The 23,021-nt window shown below is 39.7% G+C and overlaps 1 protein-coding gene across 6 annotated transcripts in view; it reads right to left on the bottom strand.

Annotated features, from left to right (window-relative positions):
- Nucleotides 1–23,021, bottom strand: part of ncor1 (nuclear receptor corepressor 1) — a 102,603-nt gene that overhangs the window by 76,157 nt on the left and 3,425 nt on the right. For all 6 annotated transcript variants that reach the window (XM_057820410.1, XM_057820409.1, XM_057820411.1 and 3 more), the window contains exons 2-6: nt 8,008–8,192; nt 2,241–2,335; nt 1,927–2,134; nt 1,515–1,697; nt 746–859 (exon numbers count right to left, since the gene is read on the bottom strand). In XM_057820410.1, coding sequence (XP_057676393.1) covers nt 746–859; nt 1,515–1,697; nt 1,927–2,134; nt 2,241–2,335; nt 8,008–8,118 — 711 coding nt within the window. In that variant the 5' untranslated portion in view covers nt 8,119–8,192. The remainder of the gene's footprint in view (nt 1–745; nt 860–1,514; nt 1,698–1,926; nt 2,135–2,240; nt 2,336–8,007; nt 8,193–23,021) is intronic.

The raw sequence follows: 23,021 nt of genomic DNA, 5'->3' as shown, positions 1-23,021 counted from the left end.
ATAGGCTAATGTTCCTATTGTTGAAAGCACAAAAGTGTGTAATAAACAACTAGCACATTTATATTTTGCATTTTGTTTTCTTACTGTACCGAAAATGAACCGAACCGTGACCTCAAAACCGAGGTACGTACCGAACCGAGATTTTTGTGTACCGTTACACCCCTAGTAAACACTAATGAACGTTTCCCACCAGCCAGCTACAACAGTTAACTCCAGCGTGTTTAGTGTGTCTAGCGGTGGTAAAACCTGTGTTTTTTTTCTTTCTGTGTTGAGAAAGAGTGTGTGTGTATAATGAAAACATTATACGAGTCATACACACGTGCTTTTTATGGAAAATAATTCAATAATTTTTGTCGTGATGGTAATGTGCTGTGTCTGTGGGTTTAGGCTCACCTAAAGGACTGCATTTATTTTAATTTTATTAAGAACAATTTGTTCTTTTAATTTATTTTAACTCAACATTATACTTATGTTCCAATTTGCTAATATGTGTTGAAAATCCTGTTCAATGGAAAAAAAGTGCTTTTTTTAATTTAAAACCCAGATATCTCAAAGTAACACATTTTAGAGCTATAATTGCAATTCCGCGAAACCGTGATATTTTGGCTTAAGGTTATCATACAGTCAGAATATCATACTAGAACATGCCCAAGTGTACTGATGTCCACAATTTTCAGTAAAGTTATATAAGCTAGGCCAATTGTGTGGAGCGTTAATACATCTCAGTGTTCAAAACACAACTCACCCTGTTCTCATCATAAATGATTTGGACGATGCTCCGGTGCTTGTGTTCCACTGGGGGAGGGGTCACTGGCTTTTCTGGCTCAACTGGCTTTGCTGCTTCCTCCTCTAGTTGTTGCTAGGAAACAACACCAACAATAATTTTTAAAAATCATATTAACAAAAGTACACAAAATAAGACCCACACAAGTGAGTGCCTGCAATCTATTCAGGACGCAATTGTAGACAATTTTCCATCTGTCCTATGGTGATACGATCTTAAGGTCAGATGGGAGGGAAACATGCAGGCAAAATCAGATTAAATTACTCTCGCGTGGGATTCAAGTACAAAATACAAAAACTCAAGGGTTCACTGAGGTCATGTTGATGACTCCAGACAAGTTGAACTGGAAATATTTGGTTGGTCAACATACTAAAGGTTATGTACACAACCAGGTTATGGGGTTGAGATTAGAAGCTCCTGAAATGCCTTAACCAAATAAATCCCTGAAAATTTTGAGGAAATGCACTCCTAAATGTAATCGCCTACAGTAAAGCTAATCTTGCATTCCTATCTGATGAGGAAGAACTCCAAAATAAATAGCAGGACTAAACAAAGACAAGCTAGATAAAAACTAACAAGAAGACTGGACTATATAAAAAATAAAAATAAAAAAACAAAACCATTTTTGTTCACATTCTTCTTGATGAATAAATATTTTTTCCCCCCAAATTATACGACCATTTTTTGTGTTGCAGTTTCAAACACAATAAAAGACAAATGGTCTACTAACTTGCTTTTTTTTCAGCTTGAAAATCTGCTGCTCCACTTTAGCAATCTCTCTATCCACACGGTCCATACTCTGAATCAGCTCCTCCTTGGATAGCTTGGAGGGAGACGTGTCATGCTCTTCCCCAAGGTGCAACGTTGGTCCTCCTGGGGAAGGACATTCCACTTTCACAGTAAACGGCGACTCCTGGGGGAAAAGAAATCATGACGCTAAATCAAGTCATAAAGGCAGACAATTAATTTGAGTAAAATGACAAAAATGCAATGCTAGCTATGGAATACACCGTCACTAGACAAAAATAAATAGCACTGTAACACAACGTCTTGCAGTTCCCAAAGCATTTAATCAATAACAAAAAAATAGAAAACCACACAGTCAGATTTCATGACATTTGTTGAATTATGTGACAGCCAACCTTTTTGACCTCCACAGTGGCTCTGAGGCTATCCTGCAAAGTATGGTGCATGGGTAAGGGAATACCCCCACCAGAAGAAGAGGTGCGGGTAATGTGGGCCTCAGCAATAGACTCCATGCGTGGCCGCTTAGTCTCCAGTGCTTCATGTTCAGCCTGAGTAGTGATGGAGTGGAACTGTTGTTCGTAACCATGCCGCCTCTCTGGAGGCCTGTAACACCAAACAAAAAAAGAAGGCAAAAAAGCACCAAACATAAATTAAGTGCATGAATTCTCGACTGATCCAACAGGTGAGCTATTTGAGGAAAAACGGCTACCTTTCAGTCCCAGGGTGGAACTCAGAAAGTAACGATGGTCTTCTTCGACCCTGCTGATCCTGGATGTGAGTTCGATAATCTGGGACGGTGAAGTCCTGAAATTGACACGCAAAAATATTTTAATATACAGTATTACTACATACATAGCACTACTTAATGCAAACAACTGATAACGAACGATAATGAAGAGCTAAAAACGTGGCTTGGGAGACTAGAACATAATGAGACGAATGCCAAGGTTATCTAGATTTAGTTAGGATTATTAGTTTAGGATGTATCTCAAGCTAGGCTGTGCTCCATCTGGCTTGTAAACCGTAAGCTATTTTTTTAAAGGGACCCACGGACAGCAAGATTTGTACTTCTTAAAAGACAAACATTATGAGTTAAAATACTTTGATATTAAAACTAGGGCTGTCAAAATTATCGCGTTAACGCGCGGTAATTAATTTTTTTAATTAATCACGTTAAAATATTTGACGCAATTAACGCACATGTCCCGCTCAGACAGTATTCTGCCTTTTGGTAAGTTTTACAGCAAGGCTTTTTGTGCTGTCTAACAGGGAACTCTTGTGGTCGCTTTGCGACATGGTTTATTTTTCTCTTGCCAGTTCAATATGGCTGCACGACGTCTCGGGCTGACGCCTACGTTGTAATGTTGTGCTTATATGATCCTTGGACAAGATTTGTCCGTAAGTATGGTTGTTGTAAAGAATGTACATATTATGTTAGTAAGCGAAATGTTCTATTTTTTGTATGAGACGCTTTTTGTTTATGTTTAGTGAACCTGTATAGCGTGCTAAGCTAACATTGTTGCTAATGCAATGCTTGTGTACTTTTTTTTTGGTAGTTTTATGACGGTCTAAAGAGGACAATGGTTTGAGGCTATTTTATTAATAAATCAGATGAAAAAGGAAGAAGTCTGATTATTAAGGCGCCGTTCACTAGCTGTCTAGCTTTGGAAAAAGTAGACGCTTCGGAGTGAGGACAGCATAGACAGATTTAAATGACAGTAGAGTGAAATGCCCACTACAGTCCTTATGTACCGTATGTTGAATGTACAGTGGGGAGAACAAGTATTTGATACACTGCCCCCACTGTATATATCCATCTTGTGTCTTATCTTTCCATTCCAACAATTTATTTTACAGAATATATATATAATTTACAGAAAAATATGGCATATTTTATAGATGGTTTGAATTGAGATTAATTGCGATTAATTACGATTAATTAATTTTTAAGCTGTAATTAACTCGATTAAAAATTTTAATCGTTTGACAGCCCTAATTAAAACCCCTCTTATGTTTTCGTTTTTATACAATTTGTAAAATTAGTTTAACTCGTAGTTCGCCATTGTTGTTGACGTCGCAGGGCGGTGACGTCACTGGGTTACGCTGCCGGGCGCTTCAAGAATATGACTCTAGCGACAAACATGTCATCTGTTCAATCATTTCAATTTGAACCCGAGAGGAACATGAATGAGCATAACAGCACTGTCGATATTTCACAAAACGAGCAGCAAAAGCAAAATGAACAGGAAAGACGGGATGAGACAAGACGAGAGTATGACAAAACCGGAGTTCTTCCAAAATGTGCTACACCGGCGAAATGTCCCACAAGAGGCGAATTTGACACCGCAAGTACTACCGCGCGCTTTAAGCTTGTTTCGATTAGATGCATACAGACAGAACATACAAAAGATGCCTTAAAAAAATACTTAAACATAGTAATACCAAATAAGGGTTGTTTAAATATGCTATGTGACTATTATAGTCAACAGATCAACAATCTGCTTTAAAGCTACCACAAGAAAACACAATGTTTAAAAGTATGAGAGGGAGACACATGCAAAAAGTATTTTGAGGCAATCAAAAGGTAATAACAGACTTAATAAAAACACAAATAGGAAGTACTCGCCACTTTTAACTGATATGCGCATGTGTTGGATGTCTCGCTGCACAGAAGGAATTGCAGAACACTGGTAGTGTTTGTCTAGTGACAGTGACAAACTACATGATCACCTTGAGCATCCACTGCGCGCATAAAAGATGGCGCGCTCCGTAGGTCTAAACATGTACTAAATATGATAGATTTTTAAATCGATGGCAATATTTTATGTGTTTCTAATACCATATTTTAGTAAAAGAGAAATATTGTGGCTTATTAGAGCCTACAAGTCTTTAAATACAAGGTTCCTTTTAATATTCGTTTTTGGAGTAAAACTTTTTACAGACGAAAACATTCTGAGTAACTAGTCGATTAAAACTAGACAAAAGTTGTATGAGATTTCGTCAGCTAAAACTACACGAAGACGAAAACATTTTAAAATGACTAAGACTAATAAGTTTTTTCGTCCAAAAGACTAAAACAAAAATTAAAAGGGCTGCCAAAAACAACACTGCATAACAGATTACGTATGTTTAGAACACATTTTAACTACAGATGAACCAGAGTTGCTTTTAAGGGCTGATAGCGTATGATCTGTCAATGGCAGTGAATGAGTGAGCCCAGACAGCAGTGAGGACGACTTTGCATTTTGGGGCCAGTGCAATAATTCCTCACGATCAACTGAGCCAGTTGTAATTCAGCTATACAGATGTGGCGGATGCGGTTTGAGCGACTGGGGCCAAATGCATGCACGTCCCATCATTTTGTGGGGACAACAATTACAAGAGGAAATCAAAACAGTACAGCCTGGCCTAAATTTCATAAACCACATCACTAAAAAAAAGTTTGAAATGATTACAATATATCCGAATCAGATTGGGGAAACCATGAAAATAACACATTTTCAATCTACGGTAATTTGAGTGAAAAAGACATTTGTAAAGTATTCTGCAAATTTCGGTGTGGGTGGTTGTTTCAACAATAAAAAACAAAGTCTGAAGACTTACAAAATAGCGCAAATCATTATTTATTCACCATTTTTTATCCTAAAAAATAAACTGAAAAGAATATTAGTTATCAGCATGCCATGACCTCCATAGAAAACTGAACTAGCAAACACAGTAACAGGTGATATTACCAAACTCCAGTTTTGTTCCAGATCTAAGCAAACAATGCAAATGCCCAGAAATGAACCACTGAAACTTTCTGTGGAAGTAATCTTCTAAGAAACCAGGCCACCAAAGTATCTGGGACACACTGTTGTATATTAACTTTAAACAAATATACAAAAATAAAAAAGTGTTGAATTGTAATTTATTCAAATCAGCAACAACTCTATTCACATAGGCAATCCAGTTATTCGGAAATGAATAAATAAACGTTTTTAAATCTTTTTGGACCTAATTATAAACTGTAGGACTGCAAGATTAACTGAAAAAAATAAAAAATAAAAAAAATAGAAGCATCACATAATTCTTATCACAGGAGTGTCAAACTCATTTTTGGACAATTATATCGTGGTACCGCAACGTACAAAGTTAATTCGTTCCAGGACCTTGTTTGTGAGTTGAAATGGTCGTATGTTGAGCAGGATTTTCCCATATGAATACATTATAATTCCATTAATTCGTTTCACAGCCCGAAAACCTAAACTAAATCCTTAATAAATACTGCTGGTACCATTACAAATGGCAAATACACATAGCAAAACAAATAAAGTATAAATAAAAATTGGAATAATAAAATAATAATAAAATAATAATAATAATAATGCCTGTAATAATGTAACGAGTCGGGTTCTAATGCTGCGGATGTGTTTTGCGTGCTGTACCTGAACGCACCGCGTGGCTGACGTGACAGTGACATCGGTGCGGTAGAGATTTTACTTTCTCTTTTAATGGCCTGTTGTTGTTGTTGGCGTCAACTGCGGTGGATAGTAGGCGAATTGTTCTGAAATAAATGATTTTATCGCCATTTTTTTGGCGATGTTACAACAATAATGAGGAGGACCGTCGAGATCGTAGACATGCTACGGCCATATTGTCGAGGCAATTCACGGACGCACACACCACGCTCATATTCTTCTATCATTTCCATCTTCATTTCAATGGTAAGCATCACCATTTTTCATCACCTGCACAAACCTTCATTGAAACCATGTTAATTTCTCTCACAAGAAAATCCACCATACGTCCGTCTTGCGGGAAAACAAAGAAACTGCGGCGCGGTCATAAATCGTCTTATTTCGAGCATGTCGTCGGATTTAGAAACCAATGGCGAGTAAAATTTTACGTCGGATATCGAAAAGAGTGTTTCGAAGCGATCGTATGTCGAGGTACCACTGTACACAGACATTTGCGAATAGAATTATTTAACTCATCTGGCTGCCACTGACTGCGCGAGACATTCGTTCATTCGCCCCTCCCAGTTAAAATCGATTGGACGTCTTTGGACGTGGATTGGCGCCTACAATGACAGGTAAACTATGGCCGCCACTATTAATTGACGAATCAATTAGCAAATAAATTGTCATCAATTTAGTTAGTGAATAACTGTTTAGAGAAATTGTTGACCTCGAAATTGTCCAAATCTTTTTTTTTTTTTTAACTCCATTTAAAAAAAGGAAAAACAAATATTTTCCTTTTGTACATTATTTTTTTATTTAAAAAAACATTATTAAATATGCTCTTTATTGTATTTATTAATTTTGTGAAAACTAAAATATGCTCCAATTTCTGGACGATGGACATGTGACAAATATATAAGGCTGAAAACACAGACAAAGCGGTTTCTGCCCTTGCACCCCTCTTTCAAATAAACTGTTGTACTGTATTTTAAGCTAAAATAACCGTTCGATAGAAAAAATATGTCTTTATGTTGCCCAACCAGTTTCATGGAGCATTAAGCCCCCTAACTATTTTTAATTAGTCTGTTTTACCCTGGAGACCCCAGTTTACAGATACCACGCAACAGCATTTGTTTCAACCCATCCATAAGAAGGTAATTAATTATATTTATCATTTGAAATTACTATCATTTTTAGCATAGAATCATTCATTGATGTCTAATATTTAGCTTAAAAAATATGAGTTTATAAAATTACTCGCATATTTTAAACTTTTAAACAAATTATGTCACAATAAAAAAAAAATTTGTTTGTAAATACGTCAGATATATACCTCGTAAATATCGCTTAATTGTATTTTTTTTGTTAGTGTCGCATTTCCCCAATATTTAAATGAGAATCGATCCAAACAAAGAAAAATTACAAAAAAACATTTAAAAGGGTAAATATTTGAAAAAGAAAATCTCGATCACTCCTGGATGTCTGCGATTTCTGCATTGCGACCCTTGTTATATTACCGTGTTTCACCCATAAAATCCCCCAAAAGTCCGGCTGTGGCCATTCATAGCTGTGTCATGACATGCTACACGGAGTTTTTGGATTGAAAAAAGGTAAGTAAGTGATATTATCTCTTTACAATCATAATGTCTTTAATTATGCTCTCTCATGCTCTCACCTTGAGTTAGGGTTTAGTGGTTTGAATTTTTTTTGTTTGTTTTTTTTAAATGCCCTCCTGTTCAAACGTTTTCATCCCATAGAAAATTATGATTTTAAGCTTTGCAATAATGTATCACAAATGCATATAGGACAATTTTGAAATTTGGCCAAATTGGGGGTCTCAGAGCGCAACTTCAAGTCACCTGAGTGTTTTCCACCATATATATTTAAGCAAAAAACAAAGTTGATGCATGAGTTGCTTTCGCAGACCACACAAAATGATGTGCTGGGCCACATTTGGGTGTGGCCTGGCAGTTTGACACTCCTGTTTATCGTATACAAAGCATTTATCACGAACCAGTAGATGTCAAGTCTTACCTGGTGGTGTCGCGTGCCGCTAAATGTGTACTGGACCGAATGGGATGGGTAGCGGCTCTGCTCAGTGCTGAAGGTCCCCTGGTTAGGGGGGTAGCCGGAGCTGCTGGACATCCTGACTCAGTGCGAGTGGGCCGCTGCTACTTCAGTGAAGGCTGAGCTACACCATGTTAAAGGATACAAACCACCTGTAGTCAGACAGGAAAGGTCACCGTCAGATGTATAAATATTGACAAGCAAAGTAATGCAATGAATGAATTTGAAGTACCATATTTTCCGCACTATAAGGAGTACCTAAAAGCCTTAATTTTTTTTTCAAAAGCGCCTTATACTATGGATCAATTTTAGTTAACTATGGCATGACATTTCCTTTAGCGCAGCGCCATCTAGTGAATGCATAAAACTAGTGCTGCAACGATTAATTGATTAACTCGAGTATTCGATTACAAAAAAATATTCTAATTAAATTTTGTTGCTTCGAATACTCGTTTAATTAAAGTGGCGTTTTAATGGTTTATTTTGAAAGTGTTTGCAATTACCGTAGTCTTAATGATGAAGGTGGATACACTGCCCTCTGGTCTGCCTCTTTGCACATGGCTGAATCCAACTGCTCCCTATAGACCCTACCCACCGACGTCACAAAATCACGTGATCGCTGTATTGTTCCGCCCCCTTGTCCGTCATTTTGTGTCTGTATTATCAATGGTCTCAATTGATCGAGCAATTTATAATGCATTTCATGGAAGACCCGGTGCTTTCGGATGCCGTAAACTCACTTGATGCGTTGCATAAAAGGCGTTATGTGGAAAAGCTTCAGTTTATCCATTCGCCAGATCCATATTTGATGCCTAAATCGATGTTTTTCGACCCGCTGTCTTCGCCGTATTTGCCTGACATCTGCTAGCTACCCTGATATTTACAACTATCTTGTCCACACAAAATCAGCCTATTCTCACGAAAGTTTGAAAAACTTTAAGAGCTTGGAGGCTTATAAATACTTCGTTGCTGGTTGGGTGAAACAGGTCCTCGTCCACGAAAATTCGGCAGGAATCTATCTTGTGCTTGGAAAGGTGAGTTACGAAATTTTCAATTCAAAATCTTTTGTTCTTGCTAACATCCACTGTCAAGTCTAATGTATTTCATGTCATTTGTCAATGGAGCTAGGGCTTTTAATGTTTATATGGTTTAGAAATAGCACTCTCACTACATACATACGTGTATGTTGTCGGCGATTAGCCTAGCAATGATCTTAATTGTGGTTGTCAGCCCAAAACCCTCTAAATATATATTAAATGCATCTTACCAGATATAAAATGACTACTACATAATCTGTGGTAATCGTTTGGAGCCCAGTTTTCTCGTCGAATTGCAGTAGCCCATCTCGCTCTCTCCTCTCCGGGTCTCTCGGAATCCGGTAGAACTTCAAGTCTCTCCGTCTATCTTCTCTGTTATTGCAACCGACCGCCACACACACCTTCACCATTTTGATTATTAATGTTAACGAGCAGAAAAACACGCCGTAAACAGGAGGAATGTACGTAGCCGTAACAGGTAAACACGATGTGTTGACGGACAATTGGGCGGCACCAGTCAGGAGGGCGGAGTTGTGACGTCACGTGGGTAGGGTCTATTAAGACCAATGTAAGCTAAGTTTTTGTTTGAGCTCATGTTTTTTAATGCATTCTTAATTTGGTATATTTAGCCGTTTTTTTGTGGGAATATGTGTCTGAACCATTTGTTAGGGGCATTGTAAAAAAAAAATGTTTTTAGCATTTTATAGCATTTAAGCTAGCGGACCTTTTCTATATAAGTTAGCCAGTTGTTCTTTTGTTGTACATAGATCCTCATAAAAAAAAAAAAAAAAAACACAGTTTGAGGCTCAGCTCAGGTGTTTTAATTTTTCATGTTCCTTATCCGATTACTCGATTATTCGAACTAAGTAGTCCATCGATTAATCGACTACTAAAATATTCGATAGCTGCAGCCCTACATAAAAGAACCCCGATCACTACTACTGAGTCTCATAATTTGGTGTGCCCTATATATGAAAGTTTTAAAATAGACCATTTGTTGATTTGTTGTGGAAAATAAAGTACATAACTAAAAAAGTGGTCTTGTGTATTCTTGTCAAAAGTATCAATACTGAGATGTTGTATCCATATACAGTACAGGTAATTCCCGGATTACGACGTACTTGATTTACGTGATTTCAACTTTACAACACCGGAGTTTTTTGTTTTTTTTTATAATGTTGACTTTTGTTTTGTGATGCATGCTTTTATCTTGGCGCAGGAAGCGTAGAGCAGGTAGACCTAATGGCACGCGAGTAAGAGCGCATGTACACACGAAGAGGAACATATTTGCACACACGAGGAAGAGCACATTTGCTCCTACGAAGAACTCGCGCAGCTGAGTGAGAGGGGGGGGGGGGGGGGGACTACAGCTCCAAGCCTGCGTGTGTATTTGTTGCTTGTGAAGCATCCACAGAGGCAACACCTGTATATAACACCTTTTGTACTGTTTATTGTGCTTTTTCAATTGTGGTCGAACACTTGGGGCGAGTTTATGCGATTGTTTTTGATGATGAGTGGACTCTTAACTGATACATGCTAATCGTTTGTGTGGATTGTTATTGCTGTATCAGCAGCTAGTTATAAAGGCAAATTTGATGAAACAGATTTACTTTCGTTTTTATTTTAGTTTCATTCTGCAACTGCTGATGTCATGAGCAGCTGAATAAAGTCAGCAAACCACACGGTCATCTGACATCATCATTTTGGAACTTAGCTCGCTGTCTAGCTAGGACTTAGGTCCAACATCTTTGCGACGACAGTACAAAGACGTGTAATACATGTTTTTGGATAGCTATTTTGAGATTTACGGGTACTTAAAGGGTTCGTTCTGACTTACGCGGAAATTCGGGGTTAAGTCGCCATCGTAGGATTGGAACTCGTTTGTAAAACGGGGACTACCTGTATTCGATTAAAAATGTATTAATACTCAGTTATTTGCTTTTGCACAACAGAAGGTCACCGGAAATTTGCTGCATGGGGTGAATTTGATTTGGCCATACTCTTGATAGTAATGAAAGATAGTTTTGCATTTTCCTTGTAAACTCATCAGCTGCCATTGACAGCGCTAGAAGTCCAATCTATTTGAACAAGGAGGGTGGCAGCGCATTAACCCTCCCAGTTCAAATGGACTACTAGTGCTAAACTCAATGAAAGAGTTTTGGTTAAATTTTTAAGAGCCGAGCTGAAAGAGTTAAGATGAGTGTTTTATTGAGGCCAATTGGGTGTCAGAATTACATTTGGAGAAACTTTCTGCAGTGAATGCATGTGAAGATTGTCTACAAGTTCATTTCATAACAAATGGCACATTAAAAAAAATGCTAGTACTGACTGTGCAGCTGCAGTGCACAGGAATACACAATTACACAACAGCCTTTCAGTGGGTGGAAAGAACAGGCCACACTAAATGAATTAACTTGATTTGATACAAGTCTAGATTGAATTTGTTTTACAGAGTAATGTGTTTTGAACATCAGCATATCCTCCACGAATTATATAATCATAGGCCTGCACGATACATCAGTATTATGTATTAATTCAAGTTTATATTGCTAAAGATCCCCCCAAAAAATTTGAGGTTTTTTTTTTGTTTTTTTTTTTGCCAAAAAAGAAATCTACCAACAGTTATGGAATAGGTTATTCCATGAGAAATCATTAATGTCTTTGGTATTTGTTTGTTATTACATTATACTTGAAAGCTAAACAGACAAATAGAAAGAGAAAAAGATATTTTAAAAAAGACGTTCGACATATTATTTACATTATTTGAACATCTATCCAGCGCCTCCTTGGGTCGATCAGACTTACTGGGTCAAAACTGAAAAGGGCACACAAAGACTTAGCAGAAGAGGCCAGTTTTTGGCTGTGGCTGAGAAGGAAGGACATGTTGTGGGCAAAAGAGAGTCCTAGGAATAGTTGCAGGGGGAGTTGTGAGATATAATGAAACAAGGCATCAATGAAGTGTGGCTCCCAGCTGATGCCCATGCAGCTGCCCTATTGGCACAGTCAGTGATGCATCAGGCTAAAATGCCAAGCAGGTAGCCCTTACCTGTGCTTCCAACTAGTCTTGCTGGATCACGAGTGACCACTGTGAATAGGGCAGTTGAAATCAAGGAAAGACTGAAGGGCGGTCAGGGAAGACTGACTGGAAGCAGGGAACACTGCACCGGGCGTGAACGGGCTAGTTATCCACTCCACAAGTCCTTGTCAAGTTGACATTGGACAGCCTAATTAACTACTAGCACAACAAAGGAAAAACAGCCCAAAGGTCCACCGATAGGCGGGATGGAAGATGGGCCAAACCGGACAGATACCATGGCACCGACTGGAACAACAAACACCAACGAGCAACGGACCCTGATAAAATGTAGCTGGGGGTGTTCAAACGTGACTACTTAAAAGGGCCTGCATATCTCCCAACGGAAGTCAAAGTGCGGAAGAATGAGCCAGACACAATCTTATATCGCCTTAGCAGATAAGACAAACAGGAGACAGAGCCAGGTTGAGCACTATGGTGCTGCAGTTTCTGAAATTGCAGATGGCCAGAAGGAAGAACAGCATTTCTCCCAACAAGAGGAGGACATACAACATCTAGTGCAGCCCATACAATGAACATCAGGAGGAGATCCTGAGCAGTGAAACCCCGACACATGCAAAGGCCTATCCCGCAACCTAAAGTCCGGTGGCCCAAGCCAATGACAAAAGGCATGGAGAAGTCTTGACAACGATCTGCAAGTCATCTTTGGAAAGTCTCTACAAGGCAGCGTAACCACCAAGCCGAATCTTTTTGGTAACATTTATGAAGAAGGCCAGGAAAGATTTGGGGAAATCAGGCAGAAGAACAAAAAGCTCAGGGAGCCAGGGAGACGAGATAAGAAGATAAAAACTCTTGACAGAGGGGAGGTCTCTCAAAAAGACCCGGAGGAAGACTGCTGACAGTGAGAAGGAAGGGCTCAAGGTACTTTCGGTCCAAATAGGAGGAAAGCTTGCGACCTTACGAAGGGCAGAGTGGATTTGAAAAAGAAAAAGCAGAAAAGAGAGGGCAAATTTCTTCCAGGACCCCTTCAGGTTTGCCAGGAGCCTCCTCGAGGAGAAAAAGAATGAGAAGTTGGAAGCCCCGGTACAGGAGCTGGAGGAGCACATGAAATGCCAGATAAGCGACCATGAGAGAAACACCCCTCTTGGTTCTCCATGATATGTGCCCCTGCAGAGCCCAAATTGCAGTTGGACATGACACCACAAAGATGTACTGAAATATGCCAAGTGGAAGACAAAGCAAGATCTGGTTCGCCACCAGATTTAAATGGTGGCCCTATAGGGTATACAAGAGCTGTACAATGATGCTGAGGCTCTTATGAAAACTTATGAGAGTTAACTGGAAAAACCAAGCCATCCCACCTTAATCCCAAAAGAACAGGATTCCCGCAACATCTGCCAATTCAGGGGAATTGTCCAACTGAATGTGGAAAGAAAGAGGTTTAATGTCTGGTGCTATCAGTTCACCCTTTATCAACGCCTGATGTGGCCTTTGAGTTGTGCGAGATAAGCTCCTCCACAGTAATGAAGATGAACGCCTATACCAACAGCATCATTCGTAAATGGTTTGGTTCACCTCAAAGCCTTTCTAGCATAGACCTGTTTGGGAGAAGCGTACTGCAGCTGCCACTGAGGTACCCTCAACCTAGTCTATGCAGAATAGAAGGCAAGGCTCATGCTTGAGCTGAGAGACTCAATTGTGCCGCTTGAAAAAGAAAAAAAAAAAACAGTCTGAAAAGGACGCAAGTGGAGAGCAGAAGAGACTGTAAACCAGACCATCAATGGACTCAAGCATAATGACGTTGCTGGCAGGATAGTCAGGGAGAGCAGGCTTGGGGTGGGGGACAGTACCAAAGTTTTTGGTCCAAAACAACAAGAAAGGAGAGGAAAGACCTGGTGATTGAAGAGGTGGTCAGGAATGAGGAAGAGCAATACAAGTACAAGGCGCTCAGCCAGCCGCCGCGTGGACGATGGACAACCTGGGAAGGAGTGGTCAGTAGGACCATCAAGTGGTCCAATATGTGGAAGATGTTCCCTGCTAGATTCAGTTTCCTCGTTTAGGTCACCTATGACACCCTCCCCAGCACAAGCAATTTGAGTCAGTGGTATGGCTCAGGGGAACACTGCTATCTGTAACTCACCTAATCCAAGCTTGCAGCACATTCTGTCTAGTTGCAAGACAGCTCTGGTTCAGGGTAGGTACAGGTGGCGGCACAATCAGGTCCTGTGGAAACAAACAAATCCTCGAAAAACGGAAAACGCAAGCAACCAGACCATCCTGCAAAGGCACGAACGCCGATCCACTTTGTGGGAAGTGGTAGGAGCTCAAAACACCCACCAAAGCAGGAGTGGACCTTGATCGGCAGCTAAATATCCCACGAAAGATAGTCTTCACCTCTCAGAGACCAGACGTCACCCTGAGGTCCACAGCAGTCAAAACAGCGATCCTGGCAGAGCTCATAGTCCCTTGAGAGGGAAGAACGGAGGCTGCATTTAAATGGGAAAAGGACAAGTACACCAAGCTGGTAGCTGAGTGTCGAGAAGCAGGTAGGCCGAAAAGTATCTATCCTAAGGAGGTTGGCTCCAGGGGTTTATTGGAACATCTATCCAGCGTCTCCTTAGATAAATACGTCTTACCAGGTCCAAACTGAAGAAGTCATCCACGGACTTGGCAGAAAAGGCAGAGAAGGCCAGTTTTTGGCTGTGGCTGAGAAGGAAGGACATGTTGTGTGGGGAAAGGGGTGGTAGGGGTAGCTTCAGGGGGCGGCAGGGAGACATCCCTGCCGTTTCCACCACTGTAAGATGTTCAAGGATTGATGGAGCGAAACATCAATAAAGGGTGGCTCTCAGCTGATGACTCTGCAGCTGCTCTGTTGGCACCATCAGAGGTGTGTCAGGAAGAACGCCATGCAGGTAGTCCTTACCTGTGCTCCCAAAAGTATATTTGTTCAACTAACAACATTTTTAACCTTTTATAGAGTGAATATTTTTTCATCTGCTCAGCAGTCAGAATTTTTTTAGGCAGGCCTAAATGAGGGTCAGGAGACCCCACTATACTGTATATACACAGTACAAGGGACTATGACGTGTCCTTAAGTGGCAACTCGGCGCAATTGCGAGTTCTTGGTTTTTATTAAAGAACGAAGTTAGCATGAAAACTGTGTCTTTAAATTTTACCATTATATCCAGAGGCAATAGCGACGTGTAGGGGTGTGACAAAATATCGAAATGGTGATATATCATGATAATTTGTATCCCGAAAGTTTATCGATATGCTCCTGCCACGAATCAAGATGTCATTTTATAAAATGTTTAAAAAAAAAAAAAAAAAATTGCTACCAAAATCTTCCACTTTAACCAGAGGTTACGCTAGACTTTTTCGTTGTCTGTCATTTTGACTGACAGGGTCATAAAAATCCGGTCATAATCTATTTTTACCCGTCACTTAAATTTTTAAAATGACTATATCTTGATGCAGTCACTATATGTATATACACAATAATACAATAATACTTTATAATATAAAGTAACATTGGTGCAGTCATGGATTACAGTAAGCAGGCCAGTACTGTGTTTCCATATATATTTTTTATTATATTATGTATATACAGGATATATATCCACCCCCCCCCAAGTGGGACCTTCCATGATCCTAACACATTAAATATTAATAAAATATTATATAATTCCATTATATATATATATATATACACTTTTTTTTTAAAATTTATTATTATTATTAAATAAAAATGCACGTTGATACGACGCACATAAAGGCAACTTCCAATTTTTAACAAAATCGTTAGAAAGTTGTATGGACTTACAATCCGCTAGCTTGTTGTTTCCTGTTGTCTTCCGAAATACACCTGGGTGACGGCGCGTCAAGTGTTCGTTCATAGCCGACGTGCTACCGTGGTATGCGAGCTCAGCTTAGCAAAAAGAGTACACACAGTGGTGGCACCCTCCAGATTTTCCTTGAAATAATTTCAGGCTCTGGCTAGTCTGGTCCGCTTTTTTGGCTTTATGCCGCTTTCACCGTGTTACCAATTCTGCCCTTCTTGGTAATTGGCGGCGTTTTCAACTGCTCGCCGCAGTGAGGAGTGAACCGGCGATTCACTTGATTCGTTGTCATCCTTCACTGCATCAGTCCCTCTTTTTTCACCTCTTTTATCAACACCATCGTCGTTTTGGGGCTTTTTGAAGAAACTTCGTACACTCAGTTGCCTTGACATTTTTCCGAGTAAGGCCAACGACGTCATGCATCAAGAGAGACAATAGCTAATTAATATGCTCACTCGCCACCCTGTGGTCGGGGGTGTGAATTGCAACCTGTCAAAATGACAGATGGACTTCAGTTTTTTCCGTCACCGTTGTAAAAAACCGGTCAACGACGGAAAATATTCGGTTAACGCGACCCCTGACCTTAACCCTTTAATGCCTGCAATATGAAGCAAGTGTTAGAGAATCACAAAATTTGAAAAATAGAGCCTTAATGAAACCTTTTTTCAAATTTGTAAAAAAGAATAAAAATATATGTGTAATAAGCGCTCTAATATCTATATCCCTTGCTGAATCCTGATTTTTTTTTCTTCTCATGGAACGTGCAGATTCATGAGTTGACTTGCATCCACTTTTTTTTGAGGAAAGATATTTCAAAATTCTGAATTAGTCTCAAAATCATGAAATTCTAAGTGTATCAAATGTGATACATTTGGCAAGAAATTAAGACATTATTATCCCTTAACTCTAAGGCTGGATTTACGGTGCTCGACGCCCAGTCCATTTAGACTGGGAATGTTTGTTCATTTTTTTCAGGGCATTCATTTTAGGGCATTTCCAGGTCAGTTCCTGTTGAGTTTGAGTCACTGCCTATTCATTTGGGTGATTCCCAGTCACTTCCTGTTTTGTAACTCAAAATGAACACGAAGTGACCCATGAAATACCCCAAAATCAACAGGAAGTAACTGAAAATCAACAGTTAAATGACCTTAAATGGCCCAAAATTACCTCATTGTCTGGCATTGGCTGTCACTCACGGCCATAGACGTTCAATCCGTTGAAGTGGGAGGGATGGCAGCGAATGAACGAATGTTCATTCGCTGCCATCCCTCCCAGTTCAAATGGATTGGACGTCTACTAGTGATAAACTCATTCCAATTCACAGCAGAAGCTTGTTTTTCTGTTTATTAGTTGTCTGTAGAATATCCTAGAATGATTTCCTGACCAATGTATCGATAATCGTTGTATCGCCATATCGTCAGATCATTGTTATCGTGAGTTTTGTATCGTAAATCGTATCGTATCGTGAGGTAACAACAGGTTCCCACTCCTAGCGACATGTGTGTAAAATTTGACACAAAGAGGTGCTTCTCACCAGGCATACACTCACGAAGCCTGGCTTGCATGCAAGTGAAAATGAGGCATGCCTAAAATGTTGCCAAGAGACATGCTTTTAAGGCCTTTTCACACCAGTGCAAGCAACACATTATAAGAGCAGTAAGTAGAGACTTGCCTATTTTGCACATGTAGGGTTGTGTGGGTGCTCCCTTCCCCACTTTATTCTTCTCAATATGACCCTGGCATTGAAATAGAAGTTCAGAAAAGTTCACCCATCCAGCCATGCAAAATTGTTGGATATAGACAAGAAGATCAGAACTCAGAAGCAGTCCTATGTGCCAGTTTGAGGTATCTCAATTATTCGGTAGAAGGGCCAGACATGTCATTCTCTGACAGATATCACAGTGCAGACCACGACGGAAACTAGGATATCGTAGTGTCAGACTGTGCACGCACCTGTCCTTGATCGAACAACACCAAAGATTTTAAAGCTTAAATGATTAGTCCACAGCATTAAAAAATTACCCGAGTAGGGACTGAGCAATCAGCATCTTTTTATCTTTATGTGCAATTAAAGCATCATCTTCATATGCTAATGACAGTATACACCCCTTTACTCTTGGTAAACAAAGATAACTCATTAGAATGCGCATGCAGCTCGGCTCAGAAAACATGACAGTCCACTTGTGCAAACATTCAGGTTCACTGCCGCGAAAGGATCTGAAAAATTACTATCAAAAATAGAGCTGTCCCAACTAGTCAACGTCATCGATGACGTAAATGCATCGAAGAGCACACCATCCAGTCAACGGTTAAAGAAGGGTTAAAAAAATATATGCGTGGAAAGTTGAGAATCACAGCCGCTCAGCATGCAAGTGGGGAAAGCGGCACAAAGCCAAAAAAGCGCACCAGAATGGCCAAAGCATGGACTTTTTTCAACGAAACAAAGAAGGGTACACCGTCGTGTGCATACCACGGCAGCATGTCGGCCGTAAATTGCCTCAAATGCAGCCCCACAGTTGTAATTTTGAAAGACGACGGGATACAACAAGCTGGCAGATCGTAAGTCCATATACCTAACTAACGACATTTTTATTGAAGTTGCCTTAATGTGCGTCGTATCAACTAGTATTGTATCGGTCGCGAACGATTCGTTCTTTTTGAACGAATTGTTTGGGTGAACGAGACCGAACTAATCACCATCTGCACTGATTTGTTCTATGGAGTTGGGGCTTGTTCGCTGTGTGGGAGGGCGTTGAGCAAGCGGCAGCATCTTCTGACATCGCACATGACCAATCAGACACCAGCCTCATCGCGGGCAGGGGAGGGAGCGGAAACAGAATCAGGGCGTCTGTCACTCACTTCCACGTGTGGCCAATAAGCAGCCAGCGTGCAGGCAGGCGGGCAAGACTGAGTTTTGTCACTTCCCGTTCAGTGACTCGGTCCTCCGGTTCCTGACCAAGCTTGCTGCTAACTTGACTTTCCAGTAATGACTATGCGGTGAACGAGTCAGAAAATGAAAGGAAATGACTTTGTCACATACTTGTTAACGTGGAGCCTATCAAATGCTGCTCAAACAGACAAAAACACCACACAAATCTAGCGAGCATGGTTTAGTCTACTACTTTTCTCAACAGACTCGGGACTGCCTATGACGACATACTATCAAATTTACAGTAATTTAAAACACGGGTAGCTACGAGGCAAGCAAAAGCTGAGCTGCGGTCGCGTGACGCAGTGAAGGGGGCAGAGAACTGTTACTATATGGAGGCTTCATGGCAGCGATATTAACCTAATATGTGCACAGAAAAAAAGAATATGTAGTATGATCACCATAACACTGATTTGCAATGAAATTATATACATGTCAATTTTTTCCGACTGTTATTTTTTTTTTTTCGTGTCAGAGCGTGTCGGGTGTTGGTTGGTTTGACAAATTATGTCAATCCGTCCATTTTGTGCTACTCAAGCGCCCCAAAACAACGCACGCGGACACGGGAGATGTCGCAATATGTCTACATTTTTCTTAACAGACTAATGAGAGTAGAAAGGCGACATCGTAAAGAGCAAACAATTATTTCTCGTCAGCATTTGACGATCTGAGATGAGGGGACGACAGGGGAGCTGACCGGATTATTTTATTTATTAATACCAGTGCAAAAATTCAATGCGATCATCTTCATACTGATTTGCAATTAAACTGTCAAATATCAAATGTAGTATTGTTTTTATTTCAGAGCAGCACATTTGACAACAAGCTATTTACACTTTAGTTTTAACAATAGTGACCAAAAATAATAGTGATGAGCATAAAAACAAAAATACAACAGAGTGAGAGGTAAATATGATGTGTTGGTCGTTCCATATTTAGAAATTAATCTTTTGATTTATTTTTATTTTCGTGACAGCAAGCATGCTGCGTTGGCTGGTAGCAGCAGCATTGTATATGTGATCAAGATCATGCTAAAGAAAGTCCGTGCGCCCCCGACCCCAAACTCCCCCCCCCCACAAAAGGAAAATGTTTAACCGTGTCCTAAATCGAAATGCAAGCACGGGCCATGACTTTGAGCCCATACAAATACAACAGACGACGCGGAAGTTCTCCCTCGCTTTTGCAGCAGCGGGAGGGAGACGAGGATGTCTGTGAAAGCAGAATGATATCGCCTGTCACTCATTTCTGAAACTACGATGAGCGGTCAATGAGGAGCCCGTGTGCAAGAAAGGGAGGGACCAAGCAATGTCACTTCCCGTTCAGTTATACTGCAAAACGGTCTTTGGTGATTCGTTCGGCAACGTCACTTCCCGTTCACTAACCGAACGATTCATTTGGGCGGGAGGGAGATGAGGGGGGCGAACGATTCGTTGAACGATTTGTTTGAACGAATCTTTTTACTGAACGAACCAGAATGGATTCGTTTACTCAAGTGAACGACAGATCCCGTCACTAGTATCAACGTGCGTCGAATCAACATGCGTCGAATCAATGTGCATCAATAAGTTATTTTCACGTACTTCACTCCAGTGACACGTGACATTTATTTACCTACTCAGCTGCTGCTCCCAAAAGTTTTAGGTCTCACAGTCTCTGTACTAGCCTGTGGACAGCATGCAGATTGTATTTGATAGAATGATGGTTGCACCCGCTTGGGGAAAAACATAAAACAATAAATTTAAAAAAAAAAAAAAAATGGAAACACTGGCCTGCTTACTACAGTCCATGACTGCACTAATCTTACTTACTTCATATAATCACGTATCATTATGTATATAAATATCGTAGTATACTATAATATTAATGCTAGATCATTTTAATATTTAATTGTTGTTGTTTTTTTTTTAGAATTATTTTTAATCTTGTTGGAAAGCTGAAGTCACAGTGTTCTGAATCTGTTTACATTCCATTCTTTTGCACTCTTAATGCTATCAGCATTTGACCTCATTGTAAATGTGTAATTATTATTTATATGTTTATTTGAACTTTAATAAAGAATTTAAGTGTTCCAAAATGTTGTTGTTTTTTTTAATTAATAAGTGTCAACAAAAATCTAATAGCATACCGCACGAATGCTATTTTAGACCGCAAGGCTGCGTGACGTCACCATTGTAAACTGGAAGGTGGGTCAACATAGAAGCGTGCTTGCATACAACCCATGCTGGAACTGCTTGTTTTCTGCCGGTAATCTTTCAAAAAAGAATATGCCAATTCAACACTGCTGCTATGGAACTTGTAGAAACGACTGGAGACATTACGACCATCCACATATGAAGAATGTTTTCGTCATACGTTTCCCGCAGCCAAAAACTCAGAGGAGAAAATGTGAACAATGGATCAACTTGTGCGGAGGTCCAAAAGACCAGTTTAACGCCAGCAAGGTGAAGCCATTCACCTTGATATGCAGTAAACATTTTGTTGGGGGCCATCGTCCTACAGATGACAATCTTGATCAGCTTGCCCCAGGCTGCACCACAGGGGTAAGCCATTTTGATATTTTTACTTATTTTTTTAGCGTGGCGTTTTGCCGTGCCTTGAATCACATTTCAATTTAGATATTTATGAACAATCTTTTTTATTTAGTTGTTGAGAACTGGGAATTAAGAATTTGTTGTGTGTGTGTGTAGATACTAGTATATATATTATATGGCCTCAAACCTAGTTACTTGTAGGCAGTGTTGTTAATAATACGTTACAATATAACGGCGTTACTAACGGCGTTATTTTTTTCAGTAGTGGGTAATCTAATTAATTACTTTTCTCATCTTGGCAACGCCGTTACCGTTACTGAGGACGGAAAGGCATGCGTTACTATGCGTTACTATATTGGTCGAAAAGTCTGAGGGAGACGGACTCACCGAGACGACAGAGCAGAGCAGGAGCGGGGAGGAGGCAAGAAAGTTGTGACGCCGAGCAAACGCGATGCTAGGTAGCTCCAATAATACATGTTGTAGCCGATAGCCGGACAAACTACGCCCGCATGTTATGGTAGATATGGTAGACATGGTAGATATCCCATGTACTGTATATAGATATAACTAGATGCAAAATGACAGCCGCCATCTTAAAGCAGTAGGCTTTTTAGGACGGCTCTGTTGTAGAGAAGAACCTCGCGAACCTAACTAACTTTTTATCTAAAATACTTCTAAATCGGCAAAATCTTGACTTGAATCTTTCTTTAAATGATGAAACAGTTTTAAAACTTTCATATGTCGAAAGTAGAGAGAAGGGAACTAATGCAATAATGGGAGCAATTTTAACAACTTTTAACAGTTGATTCAGGGTAAAGGGTAAATTAGGGTAAAGAATTGAGCTCGGGCCAATTGTACCAAAAACCTCCACAAAAAACTTCACATAGTGTGGCCAATGGTTTTTTTTGTTTTTTTTGAGGGAAAAAAAAAAAAAAAAAAAGTAATTATCACCAATTACTTTGCCAAGTAACTGATTACTCTTACATTCAGGTAATTGAGTTAGTAACGCAATTACTTTTTGGGAGAAGTAATTTGTAACTATAATTAATTACTTTTTTTCAGTAAGATTAACAACACTGCTTGTAGGTGGTACTACTGCTTTGACATTTGTATATCACATCAGTAATGTAGGCCTATTTTTCTAAAATACGGATATTTAAATAAATTACCCATGTTTGGCCTTGGTCTTTTGTAGTAAGCATGTTCATGCCTACAGGTAGGCTCTAGATTTAACAGCTTTACCTTTTCTGTTGTAAAGAAACAACCTGAGTAAGAGGGAAGTTTAAATAAATTAATAGAATTAAGATTTGTTATAAATTACAAAAAAGTAAGTGTTAGTTGGCTGTCACTGAGTAGCAATTGCAATCGCTACACAAAAAGAGCAATATAAATTAGCCCCAAGAATGGTCACAGACCTAAGACAACCAGAGGATATACAATATAAGAAAGACGGTGGTAAGTGGTAAAGGATAGCTCGTCAAAACAGGAGAATGTCATTGTCAGTGGCGTTAGGCAATGCACACAAGAAAAAGGTATCGATAAAAAAGCTACCTCTGGATCGGGTTGGCTCTTTTTCAGACATATTTGGTAGTTTTAGCTCAGTAAACATCT

This window comes from Corythoichthys intestinalis, chromosome 18 (genome assembly GCF_030265065.1).
Source record: "Corythoichthys intestinalis isolate RoL2023-P3 chromosome 18, ASM3026506v1, whole genome shotgun sequence".
NCBI lineage: Eukaryota > Metazoa > Chordata > Actinopteri > Syngnathiformes > Syngnathidae > Corythoichthys > Corythoichthys intestinalis.
The sequence above is the reverse complement of the archived record's forward strand: the minus strand, read 5'-3'. Positions and strand labels throughout refer to the sequence as shown.